The following is a 25,759-nucleotide window of genomic DNA, read 5'->3' on the forward strand; positions in this document are numbered from 1 at the left end:
GTACATCACATGAATCCGTTTGTAGGAGCATGGATTCTAAAGCATTCTTTCATGAACAAATTCCACAAGCATGTACTTTGATATTTTCATGAATAAATGTTCAAAAATGAGCGTGGGCGAAAAAAATGTGTAATGTCTTGAATTTATACAAATGTCAAAACAAAATTGACAGCTTACGTCAAAAGACCGACACCCACAATAGTGTTGATGGTTTCTCAACACTAGTTTCCTATATATTAAGATCTAAGTCTGACGTAAATTTACAAATTTCGAAGCCTTTTGAACTCGAGGGATTACGGGCGACAACGAGGCCTTTAAAGAACAGACATATCGTTTTTACGGGATGTATACAGTCCCCAGAGGCCGTTGCACAATAACACATGAAATTGCTGACGCGTTACAATATCTAGGTTTCTCCACACACATACGCGCTTGTTTCTAGACTCTCACTTTAAGCGCAATCTGTAATATGTATATTTTAACACGACGGGTTGATTGTCGGATATGTTTGGAATGATGTGCTTAATAAAAACGCGTATCGTTAGTATCTTTTAATGGAACGCCTCGTCTGTCTCCAGTTAACTATTGATATGTCGGAGGTTTCATTGAAATAATGTGGTTTTAAATCATACACACCATGACAGACACATAGCAGACTATGGCAAACACACAACATATCATCACAAACACACAGCATATCATCACAAACACACAGCATACCATCACAAGCACACATCATACCATCACAAAAACACAGCATACTATGGCAAGCATACAGCATACTATTATAAACACATATCATATGATTTAAACCCACATCATTTCAATGAAACCTCCGATATATCAATAGTCAACAGGAGACAGACGAGGCGTTCCATAATCATTAGCCTTCCGAAACATGTTGGTCTCCTTTCAGTTTTCATATGTAAATACAAATAATTATAAAAGTATATATATATTTAAATTCCATTTGTTAAACGTTTTGCCATGACAAAAGTTCTTCTTTTTTAAGCGGTTTCTTAAAAACAACGACATTATTTGCGTTAAAACATTTTAATGTAAATTTCAACACGTGTTTCTTGTATGTGATAAAATACCGTTTGAAATAATCAGTCCAGCTTCAGAACAGTAAACAACAATGTAGCATTTAAATAATTTAATCAGTCATTTATCGCTGTTGTTTCAGACCAGAAATAGTAGCAATGTACAAGTAAATAAAATCAGTTTAGATACGTCCTCAATAACACGTGGTTTTGGTCGACTTTGTATTGTATAAGTAATTTAATTAAATATATGTGATCGATGCACCGATCTCAGACAAAAACACGCAATTGAAGTGCATCAATACAAAATACGAGTTAAGGATCCTACTTGAATTCGCATACTTTCACAATCAGTTGACGTAAAGTTTATTATTGATATAAATGATCTTTGGAACGGCCAATATATTTATAACGCTAAAGAGTTAATATAACCACTTTCTTTATTACCCATACTTGTCGTTAATCTTTGTCATGGTAGTTTTTATTGAAATATATTAACAAGTTTCTTGTTTTGTAAAGGGTGTACAGCGAACATTTTGCAGGAATGGGTATTTAAAGATGGATTTTTATTATCAAGTTTACTTACATAAAAGTACGTGGGAATGTGGGAAGCTTTTTGTGCAAAGCTTTATTCTTAAAGCCACACACTTTGCATCTTACCTTGAAATGAAATACATGTTGATCAAAACATATAGATGCAATTTGAAAGTGTGCAAAAGTGTCATTAAATATATTGCCTATTTAGCAAGTAATTTATTATTTTGAAACGGTACCGCTTTTAAAACCGAAAGTAGGATTTCTATACGTATACGTCCATTTCGACAAACGCGATAATTTTTAAGTTTTAAAGCGCATTAAAGACGGATTTCTTTCTTGTAACCACCAGATATATTCTTATTGGCGCACATAAAATTAAATATATAGCCTTGATTGCAAGAAATTTATTATTTTTCAAACGGTACCGCGTTTAAAACCGAAAGTAGCATTTCTAGACGTATACGTCCATTGCGACAAACGCGATTATTTTTAAGTTTTAAAGCGCAAAAAAGACGGATTTCTATCTTGTAACCACCAGATATATTCTAATTGGCATAGATAAAACATGTTTCTTATTCATACTTAAATTTACTATGCCAAATAAGCTGTGTGGCTTTAAGGGTTTATATGGCATTATTAATTTAAAATGGCTTGTATAAATTAACTTCTGCTTTTTTAAACATTCTATAAAAAGAAACAAAAACATTGGTATGTGTGGAACTAATATTAATCGACGCCTTAATTGTTTTCTGATGTATGACGGTACACATTGATTGCTATACACATCAATTAAATAATTTAATTAAATCAAGTTCTACTTACATAATGTGTAACGAAAATGAAATAAACGACTTATATATAATTTGTTGGCATGGTAAACTATTTCTGACAATACATCATATATTTATGCCACTTCAATTTTATTGCCATAGTTTTTTTTAAGGCGCGTTATTTGCTAGCAAGTTTCTTTCATCTGAGGTTTATGTTTGAAGTTGATTTATTTACAACCACAAATACAAATGTTTCATCAAGTGATTATTAAAAACAGCTGTTATGTTGATGACACATAGATGCTTGTTTGTTTCATCTATAAAGAAAGATTAATTTGCTCGCGGATGTAAATTTAATGAACAACTTCGAAAATGAATCCATTAGTTTAAGTGTTATTACGTGAAAATCAGTGTTCTAGGTCTGTTTGAATCGGAAATTGAATATGTAGCTTCTTATAAACCGGCAAGTGATTTTATGCACGTTACGATTTTGATTTAATAAAATCATTTTCAATACCTCTGCAATACAGCCGCCTTCTGGAAAAAACAGGGTTGCTGAACTTTTACATTAAATCTGTTTCTTATAATTAAGTAATTTAATGTCAAAACATTCTCATAAAGACCGAATACATCATGAACTATTTGATATTACTATCACATTACAATATTAAACTGTTTGATTAAAATTCATTAAAGTGTGTGAGCATTTATAAATCGTTTTCAATTTTAATTCACAAGTAAGTCTGGTATTGCTCCTACATATGCTTTAGTGTACTTTTAGATTTACATGCGCTATATTAAAGATGACACAGTTCTGATTAGTATGGCCGTGCACGGATATTTTTTAATTATTTATATTGTCCCGTTTGTATTCAAAGCGTCAGTCCCTTTTAACGCGACTGGTGTTTACAGAACCATAACAATGGTTTGGCAGGAATAATGAACACTTATAAAATCATATCATGCCCGATTACCCTTCAACCGATCAATGTAACCGCAGCATCGCGGCTTTCTCTGAAGGCAGCAAAATGTCTCTCGCAGCTAGTACCATCATGTTATAGGCAGTGGGTTTTAACAGCTGCTCTAGACATGGATTTGATGCTGCTACGAATATTTTTCTAAGGAGAGAAATAAACACTGTGAAACGCTTGAATATCAGGATTTTTCCATAAATGAATGCTATATGTCATTAGACAGACTAAGGTGTTGTACATATATTTACATTATCTAGAATACAGATTTCATTTTTTTATAAATAATTTATCAAAATATATTTTATAGGCTAAGATTTTTAAGAAATATCACAAGTATTGTGATATACAACGAAGTACATCAAATATGTTTTCAACTTGAAGACATGTATCTGCGTATTGTGCATATCTAGCCGTTTGTACCGTACGGATACATGCTGTTTTAAAATGTTTTATGCACAATTCCAGTTAGCATAACAAGCTTAGATATAAGAGGACTAAGAGATGCTCAATGTTACCAAACAATATTAAAATAACAGCCTAATAAATTTATGGTTTGAAATTGCATGTACGTATCAAAGGAAGTGTTGAAATTCTGAAGAATATAATTTACGCATATGTGCAATGGGATTAACATGTATTTTCAATTTGGAATTAGTTTGTATGTTCGTTCTATATTGTGGGTTTGACACAGTCTGCCAAAAAGGTGAGGTTAAGTGTGTATATGTGTTTTATATGTCTATGTGTTGATAAGGTGGTGATATTTAAATAAAACTCACGTGTTTAGTGTTATTGGGGAGTAAGTGTTATTGATTGATAGCAATCGTAACTATAATTCACGTTTACATCGATATTCACTTATTTTAATAATTGTTTATAATAAGAACATTTACAAATACTTAGTATTTTGTATCAAAAATAAAAAAAAAGAAAATAGAAATAAATAAATAATAATAATCATTATAATAATTAAAATACTACTAATAATAATAATATTAATAACAATAATAATAATACCAAGAATAATAATAATAATAATAATAATAATAATAATACTACTACTAATAATAAAAAGAATCATAATAATTATGATAATGATAATAATTATTATTAATAATTATGAAAATAATAATTAGAAGAAAAATAACGATAATGATGACGATGCCATGATGATATAACGTGTGAACGAAGTACGCTAAACTTTCTGTCTAATATCAAGGTAAATTGATCAACTGGTTCACGTTTTGCAGTATATTTAGTGTCATGTCAACCATACAGATTAAAAAAAAACATACAGATGAAATTCGCAATTCTCAGTCATTTAAGTGCATATATAAATAAATAAATAAATATATATATATATATATATATATATATATATATATATATATATATATATATATATATATATATATATTTATATATTTATATATTTATATATATATATATTGGATATTGGGCAGAGTACTTCAAAACATTGTTGTCTGGTTCGTACGTGATCCATAATTGAGGTTATGGCTTCCGATAAGTATACAGGCTTATATTTATTGTTTTTGTTGAAAAACAAAATCTATATTTGTAATTGATATTGCGTTCGCACATGTTCTCTTCGTTGTTCCGCACAGTTGACATGTTTTACATTGAAATCAGTTCGTTTAAGCTGCAGGCTAAAGACTAAAGTTTAATAATGCTATATTCATACAAGGTTCATGTCTTAAATGTATGTGTTGCATGTGCTACATTAACATAAACGTATATCAAACATATCAATAAAGTAACATGACTAAGTATCAAACACGAATTAATTATGGAATTCGACTTATGTAATAGTATGAAACAATAAGTCTTGTTCAATTTGTAATGTATTTGTAAATATATTATGTGCTGGTACGTCGAAGTCTTTTAATATGCGCGCTTAGTTGACAGACTCGACCGTTGTATTGGCATTTGTTATTGTTCATGTACATATAGGGCCTTTTTTAGTCGTTTATCAGTAAATCAAACACAGCCGATTGCCGGATCGGATTGCTGAACTCAAAACGCCATGTTATAGTTTTTCTTTCCTTAACAAGTTTCTGCAAAATGTGTTTTTCTATATTGGGAAACGTTTGTTGAAAGAAAATGCCTACATAAACCTTAGTATAAAGATACATAACCTTTCAATCAGTTGTAAGTCCCCTATTTATATCGCCGGATGGGACAGTAGGTTTTCCCGTCGACCATTAAATCTTTCAATCTGCCATTTCGTCCGAAAAAATAACACAATACACAAAACGTGTTATCTGCATCGAGCAAGTGTTGCACTGTAGCAGACGGTGGTATGTTAGGACCCCTGACTTCTCGTACATGCAGGGTGCTGCTAGTGTACATACGCTCCCGAGTTGTCGAATAACATTTTGTTAGCATCCTAAGACGTGTAATAGCTCTGTCAAGCACAATGCATTTTGCGTTTTGTCAGACGGTCAGAGAGGGCTTAGTCATACGTATTTCAGAAAGACTGATAAAACGGAATGTCGGTGGAGTTAAGTATTGTGTTGTACAAAAACGTATGGCGCTACTGAAAATAATAAGGACACAATTATGTTTACTGAAATCATGACATCCACGAGGTGGGAAGTCTTTCTTATGTGGCTATAATTAAAAGATTTGAACATTTTACAAAACCTATTTTACCCACTTAGCGTGGAACTTGAACATACCAAGTGTGTTGTTACGATATATGGACTGATTTCGAACTTGCATATGGGTTATTCATTCAACAATTGTGCCAGTTTTCCCTATAAGTCTATTTCAAACCTTGTCCAAACAACCACCGCACTAAGTTGTTAAGTACCTTTGGAAATTTTTAGGTTTGACCCTTAAAACATTTGGTCCTGTTGATTGAATTGGTGATCGCTATTAATAAATGAAAACTTTCGTAATTGTGTTAAACTCTGATCAAATGTATCTTCTAAAAAGTTTCTTTTCTAATACTAATTTCATGTTTTGAGCATGTTTGAGTTTTATATTCTAGCTGTATGAAGTACATGAGTAACTATATATTCGTATTTAGAAAATGATAAAACGAAAAAAACGTTTTTGGTTTTCCTTAACCAAGCAATTGTCTGTTTTTTATTTGTCGATTTGCACTTCCTGTGTACTTATATCAAACTAATATAGTTCAGTTTACCAAATAATCCAGTGTTTATAATTGAATATTGCCTCCATGTGTGTAAATGATGTGTTGTGTGTTCTTCAGATGCCTACGACTACTACAGGAGAAACCCTTCCCCCATTCCAAGATTTCTGCCCGTCCCTATGAACATCACAGTCCACGTGGGTGAGACCGCGCACCTCCGATGTAGGATTCATAATCTCGGTCCGAAATTTGTAAGTGTTCCGTTTATATTGCCAAAGTGCCTCAAACACCACAGGCTTATAAATATGGGCTGCACCTTCTGATCACTATACGGGCATCATATTAACTATGCCGCGGAATTGTATTATCCTGTTAAAATATGGTCGACGTCAGCTGCGTCAGTAGGAAATAATTGCTATAAGCAACGCAAAGTCCATGGTTTTGTTTATTCATTTTAGTTCTTCGCTTGCGAAGGACTAAGGTTATCAGTGTTTTTTGCAAGTCAGTCTGCTGTTAACTACGCTAGGAACTAACTACGCTAAGAGCAATAACCACACCTGCCTGTTCTACCACTGGTATACTGCAGAAAGCAGCAGACAGCAGTGATGGTACATAATGAATAGTGTTTAACAGATTGTGGGACGACATTGGCCAGTTTGTCATTGAACTCTGAACCTATTTGCTGCAGGGAAAACGGGGCTAAATGCATGTCAAATTCGTGGTGTCCCAGATTAGCCAGTGCACACTGATTAACATGTGCAATGCACACAAGCTAATCAAGGAGGACACTTTTTGATTTATGGTGTTTTTCCTTAAAAAGAGAGTTTCTGGTACATGGAAAACAATTAATGTATATGTATTAAGCCCTGTTTTTTTCCAAAATGAAGCTTAAATGATCTTTTCTATTAATGATTTAAAAAAGGATAAAAGTGATAATAACTTCAAAGTAACCTCGCTGACAAGGCAAATCTCTTTAAAATCAAATAAACAACTAATGAGTTCTAAATTATACCTTGTGTCATTGTTAGTAAACATCTAAAAGTGACCTTTTCACATTTTTGTCATTAAATGCTTAATATTGATAAATGTAAAACATTGGATGTTAAAAGCTCCATTTAAATAGTCAAACCACTGACCCCTGGAATACAAGTCTATCGTTTAGACCACTCGGCCTTCCGTGCTCATACCATGAACGATGTATTTTATACTTTATATAAGCAATCCTTGTAGTATGAAAATATGTAACGACAACAACAGAACTCTCCAAATTATTAAATCGTTTCGTCAATTTACCAAAACGTGAAAAGGTCCCTTTATTGTCTTCAGACTTGCAAATTGAATGAGTTCAACAGACTGTCAGATCTTTAATTATGAATAACTTACAGGTTCGGTGTTTGCATGTAAGCCTGGGGCCAATAGAATTAAGCCCAGGTAACTCAATTTCAAAAGTTGGCTACAGTTGGGCTAAAAAGCAGTGCAACTTTTCAAAGCTTGATCAACTCAATCCAATTTAACATAGAATACACATTGTCGACTGTGGATCAATTAGGCCTAGGAAACGACTCAATTCCAGCTCTTAACAAGACATGATGCATGAAAAGTCTGTCATGTCTGCAAAAGTGTTACTCAATAATATAAAGAAAATAAATAAAGTCTTAGATACACATAACACAACATGTACATGATTCTAGGTTTGTTATTCGTTTGCAAGGCAACCAAAATTCTAAAGATGGTTGCCAGTCCAGCAACCAATTGCGAAAAAAGAGACATATGTTTGTGATTTGTCTTAGTTATCTCTATAACATCAATATGAGGTGAAGCAGTGTATACACATCTCGACCTGTGCTTTAAGACACAATCTTTATGCATGTGTGTTCATTTCAAATGTGCGATATAAAAAGCTATAATATAATTTTGAAAACTGAGTTGCGTCTCAGATGATGCAATAGCGCTTTGATCAAACCAATGCGGCCACTGCACAAACAACATACACAAATAATGCATACACACTATACATGTTTTGCAATGCTTAAAAATAGCAAATATACAGTATATTCACATACAGTTGTATACCAAATTAATCGGAAGCATCAAGTGTCCATTCTAGCACACGTAGCTTGTGTATTTAACCCCTCAATAACAGCTGAATATGGTGCATTGTCGCTTTTTCCACTTTTAAGCTTATATTATAAACTACTTTTTTATGAGTCGCATGGACCTCACTCAAACGTGTACGGCAAAACAATAACACAATTTGGCTGTAATAATGTTTATCCAAAATGTTAATTCGTCTAATTTTGCAGTATAGCATTGATCCAAAATCAAGTGCACATCCCCCGTTATCACTTGCCTTCCAGATAAATGAATCCGTATGTTTTGTGTGACAGCGGAATAATCTTAATGTGTGGATAATTGTAAAGGAATGTTTTTTACAGCTGCATGTGTACAAGCTTTGGCAAAAGTATGACACTCGGTCTATTTCTCAACGATAAAGCTTTTGTTGTTACCATTTCTGTGCTAGGATCATCTTTATCAAACTTCACAGCTTAATAACCTTAGAGTGTTGATTAAAAGACAGGAAATTTTTGTTCTGCGAACAACTTGGATAGAGTTAAAACTATCGGTCTTAAGCTTTTATTTTTACTTTTTCTTTGCGGGGTTGATCTTTCCCCGTGTTTACAGCTGAACAACATTACAGTGTTGATCAGAAAGAAAGAATTTTGTTGATACTAGTTTTGTCTAAATTTGTGTCCATCTGTTCCTCCTCAAGTAAAGGAAACATAGTCCGAATCTTTTTATGAACTGAACTCCCTTTTAACGGTTTCGTTGATTTTGTTCCAAGTTAAACAGCTGCATTTTAATAATTAATTGATCTGTGGAAATACAAAATGTAGGCTTCGGCAATTTGGGGCATCACTTTTGCCTCTGTTTCTCAATTAAAAGCATATCAAAGCTCTTAAAGTACGCGCACGCTTACCTTCGGTAACTGCTTACATAGTTTCGCTCAAACCTTCAATGGTGCATAATCTTCATGCGTTGATGATCGTCAACACATTTATATTTGCTGTTATATTTTAATGGCTTTTTTTGTGCGCAATATAACGTATGTAGACCCCGATATTTGTCTTTACTCAGCTATTTTTAACTGCCTGGCGGAGATGGTATATTAAACAAACATGTGCTGTGTGAACATCAGTGTGCCACATGTATAGCTATTTAAGCAATTACAATTAAATTTCAAATTTGCGTGTAAATATTCTATATATATCTTGTTTTGTTCAATATGAGGGTGTCCTTATAAACTTAAATATGTTCGTAACGACATAATAAATGTTTTATTGTCCTTATTATTCAAATCACCACCGTAACAAACTTACACGAATGAAGCCAAACTAGAAATGTGTCGTATTAAATGTGTCCCCGTGTCGATGACAACAGGTCGTTTGGCGGAAAGCGGATGAGGAATCACCTCTTACCCTCGGCAAGACGACCTTCACCCCTGACAAAGACATCGAGGTCCAGATTGAAGAAATCAACCCGCAGGATGTAGAGAATGAGGAAAGCAGATACGATCTGATCATCAAGAACGTATCTAAGGACCAAGAAGGCACATACGCGTGTCAAATCAGCGCAACAAAAAACTACACGTTCAATATAACGTTAAATCTTTTAGGTATGTACTAGTAATCTGTTGAGTTCGAACTGTTGTTTGAAATATGCGTAAATACGCTTTTAAAAATAATGCAACGATATGTCTGTTTTAGCGACATCTGTACACAGCCCAATCTAATGAATAACTTATAAATACTTTTAACTAATGAAATATTATATATGTATATATATATATATATATATATATATATATATATATATATATATATATATATATATATATATATATATATATATATATATATATATATATCGAAATTCACATGGTTAATTAAGACTTTCAATGGCATTCTCACAGTTTTTTCACCGTATTTGTCACGTGTATAAAATGTGCGGCAACATTATTATTGCTGAATACAAAAAGGTAGTCTACAATTTATGAGCCAAAACTGACGTATCTCTTTTTTTTTCAGAGCCGATTCAATATATACAAGGTACGTGTTATTCTTCGTTCTTTTCAGAAATTAAAAATAAGATAATGACATTTTCGTAACAGGGTATTTTTATGTCCCCGAGTCTATACTGGGGGAAATATTGTTTTTGCCCTGTCTGCTTGTTTGCTGGTTTGTTGGATTGTTTGCGTCAAACTTTAACATTGGCCATAATTTTTGCAATGTTGAAGATAGCAACTTGATATTTGGCATGCATGTGTATCTCTTGGAGTTGCTCATTCGGAGTGGTGATAGGTCAAGGTCATTCTTAAATGTCAAAGGTCAAATATATAGATGGACATAGTGCTTCACAAACACATCTTGTTTAAATCATATAGCGTATATATATATATATATATATATATATATATATATATATATATATATATATATATATATATATATATATATATATATATATATATATATGATTGTAAAAATACCCGGATACATCGTTCTGCACAAACTTATCTGAATTCGAATATTTATTATTTAATCATGTTAATTTATGTTCACAAAAACACAATCGGAACGAGGAATGTAGTTTCTTGAAGTTATGTATAGATACTCATTCTTAAATCTCTCCAAAACATTTCTTGTGGTTTAGAAACAACATATTGCTTTTTCACTCGCACGGTATTTATTGTCAATTCCTATTGTAATCCACGATTGCAGAGCTTGAATTGACTGGGACAGAGTACGTAAGCCTTATGGAAGACATTCGACTAGTCTGCAACGCCACGGGTGCTTTAAAGGCCCCGGATTCTGTGGACTGGTTTTTCGACGGGGAACCAATTAGCAAAATGAAGTCCGGGCGCATTCTTCAATTAAACTCGAAACCAATGCCTGGAAGGTCATTGATAAGTGAACTTGTGATCAAAAACGTCACCACTGATGACAGAGGGCATTACGTCTGTCTGTTGACTAAAACGCTTGCACAGGGGTTTAAAGTCCACGTTCTTAATGGTATGCAAATTATGTCTTCAGCCTATTTCCTTATTTTTCATTTGTATTGATATTAGCGATGTGTATGCAAGTAAATGCGTCATGTACACGCTTGCATACATTTGTTTTTAAGATTTATACATTCGTATCGTATCTGCCATATAACTATTTCCCTTTGCACAGATGAAAAATAAGGTTTGGAATATAAATGACTGTATTTTCAATCGTCTCTTATAAAACAAGCATGCCAATATTAATTCAGTGGACGTATTTGTGCACATTATGCACATTATGTTCGTTATCTTTCAGACAAAAAGAATCACAAAGATCCAAAACGAGGTACGAATACAGTGTTATATTATATAATTTATCTAAAAGATCAACATATTACATAAGCATTAATTGATAACTGTATTTAGGTAATGAGTTGAGTGTCATGCATTAATCAAACTGTATTTATAAAACATGAAGTGTATTGTTGTGGTGCATATGTAATGAGTATTACTGTGCAATTTGTATTGTTTCTTCAGATCTAGAAACGGAGAGGTATTCATATAATACAGATCATGCCCATTCAGACGCGTTAGAATCACATGGTAAAAATGACGCACTTGCAGTTTATTGGAGCACTAGCTTGCAAACGTCACTTACGACAGCAACATTATTCTGGACGATAACCTCATCATAGCAATAGGTTTCCCAGACCTTAACAAATGAAGATATATGTTAGACCTGCATGCGGATACATATTATTATTACTGTGTTCGAAATAGAGAGGTGAAGACTCTTTGAATAGCGATATTATTTTTTCGTAGGCAACAATTGCTATGATTTTCGCTTAATATTTTAATTCGAGTAAAATAAAATATGCTAAATAACGGACAAAATTGTAGGTCTGCTTTACAAACACGTCTCAAAACAGTACCGGTATTTAGATACCTTTATTGAGTTCATCTAAAGCATTTGAACCTTAATGATTTAGGCGAATGCCTAGCGCAATAAAGCCATTTTCAGCCTGTTTACATTACCTTTTTAAATGTTTTGTAGCCTTTAATCATTTGTTTCTTAGAACACAAACATAGAAGTTGAACACGGATGTATATCATCATGTAAATTACAATGTTCACCTTCGTATCGTGAAATTCATTTTGAAACAACGCCGCGACCATATTGCTTTTTCAATCAACATTTGACAATTTTTCTATGAAAAGAGCCGTAAATAAAATTATCCACCAATGGTATTTTTATGTTGACGATTTACGACCTATTAGCAAAAAGCAATCACCGACAATTGTTCAAAGTTGGTACTAATTTGACATCATTTCAAGATAATTGTTTCATTCATGTTGTTCTAATTTAAAGTTATTGGTCCAAGGGCAACGAATGGTTTGTACTTACTAGAATGTATGCTTAATATAAAACATAATTAAACAGGGTGCGTCCAATATTGAATTTGTTCTTTTAATTACTATTACTTATGCTAAAATAATTGTCGAATTCCGATGTCTTTTGTACGTTTTCTTTAACGAATATGATCACATTTAGTTGTTATTGTTTTGTATAGTTTTACAATTTTTGTAAATACGGGTTCAGCGTGATTCAAACGTAAGTGACTATTGTTGTAAACAAGTATGAAAAGCATACGAATGTATCATATATGTTGTCATATCATTATTTATGTTGTTATTATTTATTAACATAAACGTTATAAACTCTACATGTAACTGCTATTTATTCCAATTGATTTGGGCCTTGTTATCAGAATGACGTCGTGAAGACGCTGCATGACTTGGATATAATAACACGCACTTTGTTTCTTAAATTGGCTTAAAAAATATCTATATATTTATATATATACATGTGTGTGTGTGTGTGTGTGTGTGTGTGTGTGTGTGTGTGTGTGTGTGTGTGTGTGTGTGTGTGTGTGTGTGTGTGTGTGTGTGTGTGTGTGTGTGTGTGTGTGTGTGTGTGTGTGTGTGTGTGTGTGTGTGTTTGTGTGTGTGTGTGTGTGTGTGTGTGTGTGTGTGGGTGGGTGTGTGTGTGTGTGTGTGTGTGTGTGTGTGTGTGTGTGTGTGTGTGTGTGTGTGTGTGTGTGTGTGTGTGTGTGTGTGTGTGTGTGTGTGTGTGTGTGTGTGTGTGTGTGTGTGTGTGTGTGTGTGTGTGTGTGTGTGTGTGTGTGTGTGTGTGTGTGTGTGTGTGTGTGTGTGTGTGTGTGTGTGTGTGTGTGTGTGTGTGTGTGTGTGTGTGTGTGTGTGTAAATATAACTTTGTGTTGCTCAAGAAAGTGTTTAACCTTCTGTATTGGTATAGATTTGCCGGAAACCTTGGACACGATGGGATGATTCGTCAGATTACTTCCCGAACAGTAAAAGTAACGTTCTTACTAACATACCTAACATACCTAAGTGCTATTTTCTCTGTGTACACATGTGATTATATTGGAACGCAAAATAGAATACAATTAACAAATGACCCATGGATAAACCGCGTGTAATCCTTTCATTTGAGACAATTTTGTTAAAACATCACACTTGGGGATGAAACAATGACTGAGTCATTATGTAATATTTTGCGAAGTCTATATTAATTTCATTCCAAAGATGAGAGCGTGAAACACCTCTTTTGAAAATAACTCTCTTTCATACAGTATGATAAAATTATGTTATTACAATCGTTATCTAGAGCGTTATTCAATATTCACCAATACATTGTATATATCGTTCGACGTAGTATTTTTCCCTAAATGCATATAATTCATGATTGTCGTTTCCTATGCAAATGTTGTGTCATGGTTTGGACTCTCACGGCATCGTTTGCTATGCATCACGGTATGCGCATATGCTTCTCGGAAAGGTATTAAATACGATATACACGTACCCAAATCGTATTTTGTAACTAAAAAATATTGGAATCATGACAGTCCAATAAATATGTTCAGTTCGTAAAGCCATATGATATCGTTACATTTTTTCTATACGTAATGTTATTCAATAGACTGAATTGAGTGCAAATAATAGAATTTAAATTTATATAATAAATATAAGACTAAATTGTTTCCTTAATTTAATTCACTGAACATTATGTGATGTATTTACTATTAGAGGATATTTGTTGGATTCGATGGAATATCGATTTTATTTCACGAGTAATCATATTAAATAATATTGTCGCCTCTCGTGAAAGTATGTATTTTTTATGATCACGAGTGAATTAAAGTCGATATTCCATCGAATCTAACTATTTTATTTTATTTTATGAGTTTGTCACCGTTTATTTACATTGTAAAATAGTTCATCTGGATAACGCTGGATTTATGACATCTTTTCGTCGAAAAATGACGTCATTTCAAAGTAAAACAGCGAAAAATATCGATATTTGTCACTGTTATTTTTCACTGTTTTAACCAGTGAAATAAAAGTTTTATTTCACTGATATTTCTCTATAAACCACCGGAAAGCATAACATAAAATATCTTATTACTTTATTATTTATGCTTTATATTTATATATATTGATATTCCATAAATTGGCTAGATCAATCATCTTTCAATAGTTTGAAAATACTTTGTTTGAGTTGACACTTAGCATAACATAAACCATTTAAAATCCTATATTATTAAGAGAGTAGTTAACAACCATGAATCATCAACCATGTTAAATAACATAACTTGTGTGCATGGTGATGGAAATGTTTGAAATTGGTTGATTGAAAAATATACTTATCTATGAAAAGCTACTTGCCATCTAATATATCAGGTTAAGATTTGAATTGTGGCGTCTTATGTTTCTATATACAGTATGTTTTGAGTAGACTGGCTGTTCTTTGCTTTGTTTTAAACATTTTTTTACTAAATTGTAGCTTCCGGATACAAGAATGTTATTGTACACTAAAACACCTAATTATCTCATGTCTGCAAAAAAAGTGAGGTTTGAACTTGATTAAAGAAATGTGTTGTTTTGTTTTAAATCAACACAGTTCACTGTTCTCATGTGTTTGTTTTGCCTAGGAAAGGTATTTTTAATTAGTTTTTTAAATATCATAAATATTATATACGACCGACAATTCTAAATGCTGATAGACTCTGCAGGATTTGTAGTAAATAAAAGCTGCTAGGTAAAGCTGATATATGATTTTTCAAGTATGTTATCGCACTGGTGCGAAGAGAATTCCGTAGATGTCATACTTAAACATTAGTCTTTTTAAAGTACTGTATCATAAACTATCAGATGTTTAATATAATCGTAAGCTGATTTTCAAACACCTTTTCAAACACCTGGGACCTATTCTTATACGAATGTTCCAGAAGGTCGAGGATTGTCGCTATAACTTTCATTCGGTAACATAACTGGATAGACATATTGCATGATTCGAATATTTCGTCCTATGCAAACCTACTCTGCAAATATCATGGAAATACATACAACAAATAAATATATTACAGATATTTAAACATAAACACAATGCGCATTCATAACGTTTCTGTCCAACGTCAATGACATTATAAAGTTAACACCTGTCAAATCTTTTCCACTATATAACCTCAAACGCAAATGTACTTTATGCGTCGGGAAATCCACTTGTCAAAAGTGTCTCTATACAAGTCAGCCTGAAAAGACGACATGATTCTCTGTGCTGCAACTGTAAGTTCCTGTTAACCTGCACAGAGAATACCGCGCAACTGTGTTACAGTGATTTAACTTTCGGGAAGACGCGAAAGTCCATAGGGGCCAAATCCGGGCTGTAAGGAGTATGACTGCGGCGTTGACTGGGCCCGCAGGTTTATTGTCATGGTGTAGTTTGACGGCCGTGGCATCTTTTTCCTTGGAGTATTCATAAAATCCCGGCAGTAAGCATATTCAAGTGTTATAAGTTTTATGCAACTTTTTTTTAATCGTTATTGTTTTCTTTTCTATTTTGAATACGATTGTTTAAAGTAATAACACAATTGTCAAATGACAGTACATAATTAAATAACGAAATTGCCATTACCTTTTGATAATATGTAGCATTTATTGTCTGACCATCAGGCACCTGGTGGATGAGCAGCATTCCCCGTCTATTCATGAAGAAGATATGTTTTCCACCAGACTTCATGACCCGGGTTTTCTTCGGCGGAGGACTTGCTGCTGTTTTCCACACTGAAAATTGTCCTTTCGTCTCCAGAGCTAAGTGCCATAACTACGTCTCATCAAGTGTGACGATATGGTCCTAAAAGGGTTCTTCATGGTATCTTCTTAAAAAATCCCCTTAGCACGTTACCGTTACGCGTTTCACTCGTTCTTCATCAGAGAGAAGTGTTTGAACCCGTCCGACACTAACCTTGAATTTGAAAACCTCGGTTAGTATTCTGAAAATCGTTGTAGTGCCAATTCCAAGCTCTTCCGCGATATATCGCACCGTTAAACGCCTGTTTTAATCAGGTCTCTATCTTTGTCCGTCATAATTTGTTTAACGTGCGCTGGCCTACCACTTCGGTCATCATCTTCTACAGATTCGCGTCCCTTTCTAAGTCTCTCGTGCCGTTTGAATGCCAACGATATTGAACAGTTAAATTGTTTCGAATTTTCAACTTCTGTAAACGTTTTGGTCGGTTTGTAGCCAAACGAGTGACAAAACTTAATCACCGTGCGTAGTTGAAAGTCGTCAACTGACGTCATGATTTCGCTACGTTTACTACTGTCATTGTTACCTTCGCGGTGTTGCAGCTGAGAATGATGTACACAACGTTGAATATTCAATCTACGTTTGGCGTAGATATGTGACGTCAATGCCACGTGAAATTTGCCCTAAATGCTGTTTATCAACGACATTTAAACCAAATAAAAATGCGCTTAACGCGTGCACCGCTTGTCGTTACTGAGGTCTCTATGGCAACGCGTTTTAATCGCGCTTTATGGATTTCATGTAATTTAAGCTTAAATATACAGTTCGTGATATTTAGATAGTATAACAATATTATTGACTTTTTTCCAACAAATTAATTTGGAATGAAGAAAATCCATGAACTTGAAACAGTTACAAACATTAGGATTGGAATTCCTATTTCGCACGTTTATTGTATGGGGACGGTTTGCTAAGATATTGCAATGCAAATCTCCTGTGTGAATACGTACTAAATCCGCACGAATAACACTACTTCGTGGTTTGATTTCTCAGGTAGATGTGGATGGTTTGATTGAATGTATGCATTTTCAACGAGTCCGATTGACGTGTTTATTATTATAACAATATACATACCTGCTCTAAATGATAGTAATCTAGTTTAGTAAAAAGTCGCTTATTGTTTGGCTTCACCGGTTTGTTATCTGTTTGAAACAATTATTCTTACTTGAAACTTGTGTTATCCATTATTAAAGATTAACATATCAAGATGATGACGACGAATAGCGATTTCTAAAATGAACTTTGTCTTTTGACTACACATATTACCAATATTTAAAACTCACTATTTATTTGTCTAGGTACTAACCATCGATTAACATATATGCTCATGATGTGTACATCTGAGCATACGGAAAAACAATGACACAAACTGGTTTGTGTATACATATAAAAATGAGGTAAATACGTGACCTTGATGAATCAGGTAAAATTAAAATAATTAATCATTTGACTTGATAACCAAAATATTGACTGACTACTCAATCACTTTCATATTATTTTTTCAAAGTAAATAAACAGTGATGGTAAAGTATTTAATATAAAGGATGCTTACAATGCACTTGGTATGACCATTTTTATTTAATCATTTCATTTGAATTCTTATTTTATAATGTGACTAATTTGTCTTCTACTTACAAAGAAGACGTTACTTGTTGAGAATTCATGCTTGCTTCGATTGACTAGGGTAATACGAACACGTAGGGGCGTTGGGCCATCTTGATCAATATTTCAGATTTAAAGCGATATTACACGATTTGTATATGTGTTAAATTGTAATATATCGATAAAAAATATGAAACAATAACACAAATTAAGCAAGAAGATTTATACATTGAAGACGAATTTAATAAAATGCAGCAAAGACAAATTAGCGCCCCAGCCGATTGTGACAAAGATATTTCGTACATATTCTCCTACAATAACCGAAGCATGCGTCGTTTTATTTAGTGTTCGTGTGTGCCCGGGACTAGATATCGTTGCAGGAATTTAAAATGAACCGTTACACTAAATTTAGCTTCACATTGTATATGCATGATATACATGCTGGCAAATTCGACTGTACAGACATTTTCGATTCAGACTGAAATATCTGGCTAATTTCGTATTTTTCGACACATATTCTTCTTAATTTTTATTTTAATTTATATTTAAATATATTTATAATCAGTTTATACACATATTATATAAATTCATCAAAATTTGACAACCTCGTATAATCTCACTTTAAGAGGTATCGTATAAAACGTAGTCTATAAAACTCATAAATTAGTTTAAATTATTATTGCCAACAAAATGTTCCATATTTTTTTATGCAAAAATGACCACAAAGTCAAATTTAACCTACATGCAAATACACACGTTTGTAAATTCAAAACATCTGAAAAGCAATCTTAATCTTTATAAATGTATTGTTTGCATGAACTTAACGAGTAGAGTACATGTTAGTTATTTGCATTGTGTGTCAACATTGTACGAAAAAAGATATATATACCACACCGACATGAATTCCGCAAAAGTAAGACTCGGAAACTAATTTTAGAACGCAGAAACTGTTTTGGCAAACGGTCTCGTGCTAGGAATTTATTTACATCTCTCATTTAGCGTCTGCGTACTTTTGTTGTATTTTTATTCGGACATGTTCACTGATGAAACAACGACACAATTCAAACCAATTGCAATATATTAGAAGTAAAATGTGTACATTATATATAGGCTAGCTCTTTAACGTTGACGTCTAAAATGTTTTTTCTTTATATTCAAACATCAATCGGGAAATGTTTAAATATTGAAGCGTTTTAAACGCTTAATTATAAATGTACACGGATTAGTAACGAAGCATTCAAGAAACGATATTTAGTTGGGAAGCCCGAATGACCCCGTTTTTTAGATTTTTAAAGGTTTTGGATAATTTTGGTTGATTTTGGACACAGCAACTGGTAAAAATATGTAGATAAAAGGCTTTAGTGTCGTTGAATACTGTTTTCTATTCATCCGAAGTTTTTCCGGTCACCGAGACGCGACTAGTGAAAGAAAACAGCCATACGTTAAATGTTGTTATGAAATTAGAAATGTTATAGTTTTTATAATGTAATGCCTCATCAGTATTTCGCTATAAGAAACGTTTTTATACCTGATTATAGATACGGATTGTTGAAAGTATATCTCCCGAAACCCTAGTATGCCTATTATGCGTAGATGTCATATACTAATGGCCAATGTCTTATTGTTTAAAAATACTGATAGTAATATAATATCAATAAATAACTATGTGGACCTCTGTTGCGTATTTATTCAATTGAATCAATATATCGAAAGCCTTACATGAATGATAGACACACACATGTTTCGATTTCAGCATGACTTGATAAATATTTGTTAAACTTAAATGCGATCTATATTTTGAAATGTAACGCTCATATTCGGGACATCTCAGTATCAGCCTTAATGTATATGGGAAACAATATAACCCACCCACAGCCTTATACCATTCAAGGATAAATAAAATGCACATCGTGTGCAGTCTAACCATTTCAATTTCAATGAGTAATGACACGATTCCGGTTAATATCCAAACTGTATCACGGGATTAATGCCGAACTAATCTATGTAACATCTCTGTACAGGGATATGTGTCGCTGTAACGTTAATTGCTTTACTAACGGATGGAAGTGCCATACGTTGGATATTTACTTCAACGTCAATGTGACAACAATGGATTGAATTCGAATAAAACATATATTACCTATTAAAATACATTGAATATTAAACTTTTCATTATTAAACTTGATCGCAGAAACGGAGGGTGCATTTAATGCTTTGAAAATGCAACTATTGTAAGCCTTGATGCACATGTTTCATAGAATTAACAATTTTCATGACAAAAATCATAATATATATTATTGATATACATGCTCTTTTCAAGACATGGACTATCAAATATTCAGTGAGCATCAGAAATATCATTTTCACTTCTGAAACAATAATTACATAACAGTGTCTAGGAACGTGATAACATTTATGTATCCACATGTTGACTCTGTCGTCAAGCGGCGTTAGATATATTTGAAGGTTGACACTAATTCTTAATTTATTGTTGTTTATGGGTATTTATTCGTATGCGATAAGTGAATTGAGATGAGTGAAATGATCTACAATTTTGTCGGACGAAACCTTCTCTATTCGCTAAGGCATCACACAATTTTACGTGATCTATGTGTACACTATTGTTAAGGAGTATAAACATGGATTAAAGGAAACGATTTGACACAGTGCGACATTGCCAGTCAACATATGTACTTGTGCTTTTCATACTTTTCAGTCAAACAGGTTATGTCCATATTTAACCAAGTATATTTGATATAATATGTAATTTAATTTGAATTCTCTGTTTGTCTACTCTGTTTGACTATAAACAAGCAGATAAAGGCGTGTATTTTTTGGAATTGCAAACAAACAAGACTAGTCATTAGCATTGATAAAAAGTGTCTCCGCAACTGTAAACACAGGCAAAACTTCGAACAGTTGTCCGTCAGTAGTAAATAAGCATATCGCTTATTTTTTAGTTAAACGCAGTCTCTATGTATCCTACAGACTTACATATGTTGGCATGTGACCATTGTCTCTTGAAAATGTTGAATAAACGCGCGCTATTCTTTTAAATCTCCCTTATTGCACTGGGTTATTTATATCAAAACAATGTTTTTCTATGTGTTGCTTTTATAGAGATCACATATCTTCTTTTAATACATCTTTTACACCTCACTTCCGTACTTGTGTCCAAATTAATGTTCATTGATTGAGATTAGTTGCTATCATGGATTTGCTTTTCGCAACAACTCGAGGCTTATAAGGATAAAGTAATCGCTGTGTCAATAAATTATTAAAGAGCCATCACATTCCAACTAGATTTTGTTTATTTTGAATCTTTAACCGAAACACTTAAGATAAAGTCTTCATATAAAGATGTGCGATACAGTGTTGTTTTGGTGTAAATAATTACAATACACAATGGAGGTATAGGGATTCTCCCGAATTCACGGTGTCGCCTGAAATAATATAATCTGCGTCTTGCGGAAATTGATAGTAAGCCATATGCTTCAGACCAGCCTTTGCATCCTACCAGTCTATTATCTAGTTGCAATAATCCAACTCCCAGCTTTTGACCCTCCGGGTTGCTGGGAGTTGCTACTGCTTACGGCATTGTCCATGTCAAGCCCCCCGCCCAGAATCCCGGCGGCAGTTTAATCCGAATATTATCCATATAAACTGTTTTCTGGCATAAATAAACACAAATAGATCGTAAATATATCCATAATGCGCAAATTAAAACAACTTACATGATATGTTATGCTCGCATAATATTGATATTAATCCAAAGTTTCAAATACGTCAACGGTTCATTAAAATGTATATGTTTTTGCAATGGACAAAGCCGAGTATTCCGAGTAATTCCGAATTCGAAAATACGCTATAGACTATCTCCGGAATCCTCGGCGAGATGGATCTCGTGTCTAATCTATTTATCGTAATATACCGACTATCTCCGGAACACCCGTAAGATAGATCGAATCGTCAATTCAAAACTTCGGTTTTCGGTTTGATAACGGTTTTTTGTATAAAGTTTTTTATTTGAGTATTTCTGCACAATTCATTCGCAAATTGATATCGGTAATAACAGGTATTGTGTTTGTAACGATGTATTGAATTTGATTTTATAGACATACGTGAGACATATTTTTTTACATTAAAAATGGGTCAACAAGAAGAATACTGAACTGTACGTATATGTACTTAAAAGCTTAGAGCATTCAAGGAGAACTAGTCTATTATCTACCCTTTCAGATAGCGAGTCCACTTAACCTTGCATAACTTTATAGCGAAAAGCATTGTTCAAACTGCCCGGGTGCGTCAAAGCTATCCCGTTCTCTAAGCTTTCCAGTAAGTTACCTCTTTCGGCTTTGAAGTACCTTTAGAGTAGACAATCAGGATACTGTTTACATTTAATAATGATAAAGAACACATGTTGATGAGTTCAAGAATATCATACTAAAATACGTGATGTTTAGCGATGGTGGAATATTTTTTAAATAGTCGTTTTAAGTAAAACGGCGTTTACTTAAATAGTCGTTTAAAGTAAAACGGCGTTTAGTAAGTATGTTTAGCATAAAGAATACTAATATTAAGAAAATAAGTATTCAGTTATCCAAACTACCATTACAAAGAAGTAAAACTATTTATATTGACAAAGGCATTAAACGTTTGAACAAGACTTTGCTATATTGTCAATGAAGGATTTTTGACACGCTCATGTGTACACATATTCATTGGGAACATGCATTCATTAGAAGGTGACGACTTCAAATGAGAGTGTTTTTATAAAGTCTTCACATTGATGTTACACATTTGCTTGTACTTTTTTAGGAAGTAAATACGAGAGAATAAAACGTGTCAGCCATGTAATTTCGTTGAAAAATTAAAATGTGAACAAAGCTGTAGGTAAACACTTCATATTCAACAATTGATTATCTATAAACCATCGATAACCCTTTAATAACCTATATTGATTAACAAATAATTTACCTGTATTAAATACACACATGTACTACAATGGTAAAATTCGGCACCGGTTTTTCATATTTTCATAGGGGTACGCCCGACATGAACTGAATGTGTGTGGCATTAAATACCGCTGTCACAACGAGCCGTATATAACATCAACTTTCCCACATTTTCAAACTTAGCCTTCTTATTATATTGTATTAATTACTCTATTACAATGCAACAATTTCACTGGTGTTTGAAATGTTTTGATAAAAAATCAACTAGCTTTACATATTGTTAATAATAATATATAGTTCAAGTAATTATGTTCGTATCCCATAATACAAAATCGATAGTATGTACAGATCATTATGAAAAAGTATTAGCAAAATTTGAAGGTTCGGTAAAATCAGTTCCTCATTAAGCGATGTGTTAAAAAAACTCCATACGGGCGTTTATCAAAAACAAAGCTCGATGTATACTATACAAAACGTTTATTCGCAAGGACACCCTCACATGCAATTTTACAAGTGTTTAATATGTTTTGTTATGTGGCCTACGCAAAGGTATTACGATTAAAATATACTTCAAACTATTTCAACTCGTTGTATTATCAGTTCGTTCTTCTGCCTATTTACAACGTAAGAATAAGGACTAAATGTTTGTATTAGGCAAACAAAATAATAAAGCAGGGTAAATGGACATGGCGTTAAATATATGTTAACCTTTACAAAGATGTTTGATCTTCATTATTCAATATATTTTTTAATATGGAACCGTAAATATTTCAACTGATAAAACCAATAAATAAGTATCAAATATAAATCAATAGTAATTTATCAAATTAAAGACATATAAATTTACAGTGTAATGAAATATTATTTTTAAAACGGCAGCAGATTGCATTTAACGTTCGTCAACAAAAATAAAGATAAAAAATGTTGTTAAGTTAATGTATTTGATGACATTAGATATATCCTAGCTAACTGGAATATAAAATATAATTACCGTTATGATTGGGTTTACATAAAATAAACTCAATAATGTGCCGATTTAAAATAACATATTACAATTAAGTAAAAAAAAAACGCGGGAAGACGAAGAGCCCTAAACGGAAATGGATAGTGGTTGTTACCAAAAAAATTCCTGATAAACATCGCTGGCTAAGCGTTTTGCATGAACCATAACTTGTACTTATTTTGGGATTTTTTCTTGTTATCAAAAGAATAGTGTGGGTCCAAACAATTGTGATGTGTTACATTTGAACTAATGAGGAAAAACACAAGTATTTTAAAAGCGCCAACATTTGATGAATGCTCGTAAAACAATGTCATCTTAAGAGGGATATGGTTCACATTAAAATGATAGCGGTTTAAATCGTTGCACACTCTTTGAACCTGGTGGTTTCGTAACCACAGTTACATTTATAACTTATTAAAAATGCGACAAATATGTTGGTATTATATGTTTTTATTGCGTTTAACCACTGCTATAAAACAGATTTAAGATCATGGAATGACACCTTTGTATACATATGTTTGAGCGAGAAAGTCTTCCAATAAAGCTATAAACATCGCATTCAATCGTATTTCTCAAGTGAATGGCAGAACCGAAAATCTGATTTGTATATGTCTATAGAAAACACAGCTTCAGAATGCGATGTTATGGGTAGCTTATGCTTCTCAAGAACACAATAAAAACACATTCAAAATGACCATTTGAATTTGGTCCCGTTGACCTAAATATCATATAGCAAACTATTTAACTCCAGATATTTTATCAGGAGAGAATTATTTTTCCAATCCACTACTTTTATGTCTGTAAATCACATACATTTATCAAAACTGGGTTACCGCCTGCGAACAGTTTGTACAAAATCAACACAACGGCACACTTTCATGACTTTGATAGCGTGATTTATTTCATATAATGTGTCAACACATTTTATTTAAATAGTATATTTAAAATGCTTCATTGTAGAAGGAATGTCGTGGAAAAAAACACATACTATTTATAACAAATAGAATAATATATGAACAACAATGTGCGTATTCTATTTCACTATAACGTTATAGGAATACCAATGTTTTATGTATTAAATGCAAATAATTATTGACTTTGCTAAAGGATCTCTCTATGACATTTGAACTTAATGTCTCCGATGTTGTTGGAAAAATATTACACTGTATTGTATATAAAACATGTTTTACCAGACGTTATTACATTACATTAAATATATTGCACTGGTTTTAAAAGGTGATTGGGGATCTGTTCATTTGAGCTCAATATGTTTTTTTATTAAACAAAAGGTATTTTAAGCGCAGATCCTATTCGACATCATGAACTGTTCTTCAAACAGTGGATGAAGGTAAATGTGTTCTAGTCGTATGCGTATACGATTATTCAGCAAATGTGATTTACAACCATGTAATCAACATTTCGAAGCACTGTTCAGCATCCATACATTGCGATAACTTTACACTGATCTCACAAATCTTTAATGTGTTGATTCAACACAAATTTATAAGCGCCACACATAGTACTCTTCTTAATTACTAACTTAATGTGTT

The 25,759-nt window shown here is 32.9% G+C and overlaps 1 protein-coding gene across 4 annotated transcripts in view; it reads left to right on the plus strand.

Annotated features, from left to right (window-relative positions):
• LOC127876852 (neural cell adhesion molecule 1-like) overlaps window positions 1-25,759 on the plus strand; it is a 207,117-nt gene that overhangs the window by 95,125 nt on the left and 86,233 nt on the right. The window contains exons 1-2 of one of the 4 annotated variants that reach the window (XM_052422349.1): window positions 6,566-6,690; window positions 9,878-10,112. The exons of the other annotated variants lie outside the window; for them this stretch is intronic. Coding sequence (XP_052278309.1) covers window positions 6,619-6,690; window positions 9,878-10,112 — 307 coding nt within the window. The 5' untranslated portion in view covers window positions 6,566-6,618. Of the gene's footprint in view, window positions 1-6,565; window positions 6,691-9,877; window positions 10,113-25,759 lie in introns of those variants that run through there. 4 annotated transcript variants of the gene reach the window in all.

This window comes from Dreissena polymorpha, chromosome 4 (genome assembly GCF_020536995.1).
Source record: "Dreissena polymorpha isolate Duluth1 chromosome 4, UMN_Dpol_1.0, whole genome shotgun sequence".
Classification (NCBI taxonomy): Eukaryota; Metazoa; Mollusca; class Bivalvia; order Myida; family Dreissenidae; genus Dreissena; species Dreissena polymorpha.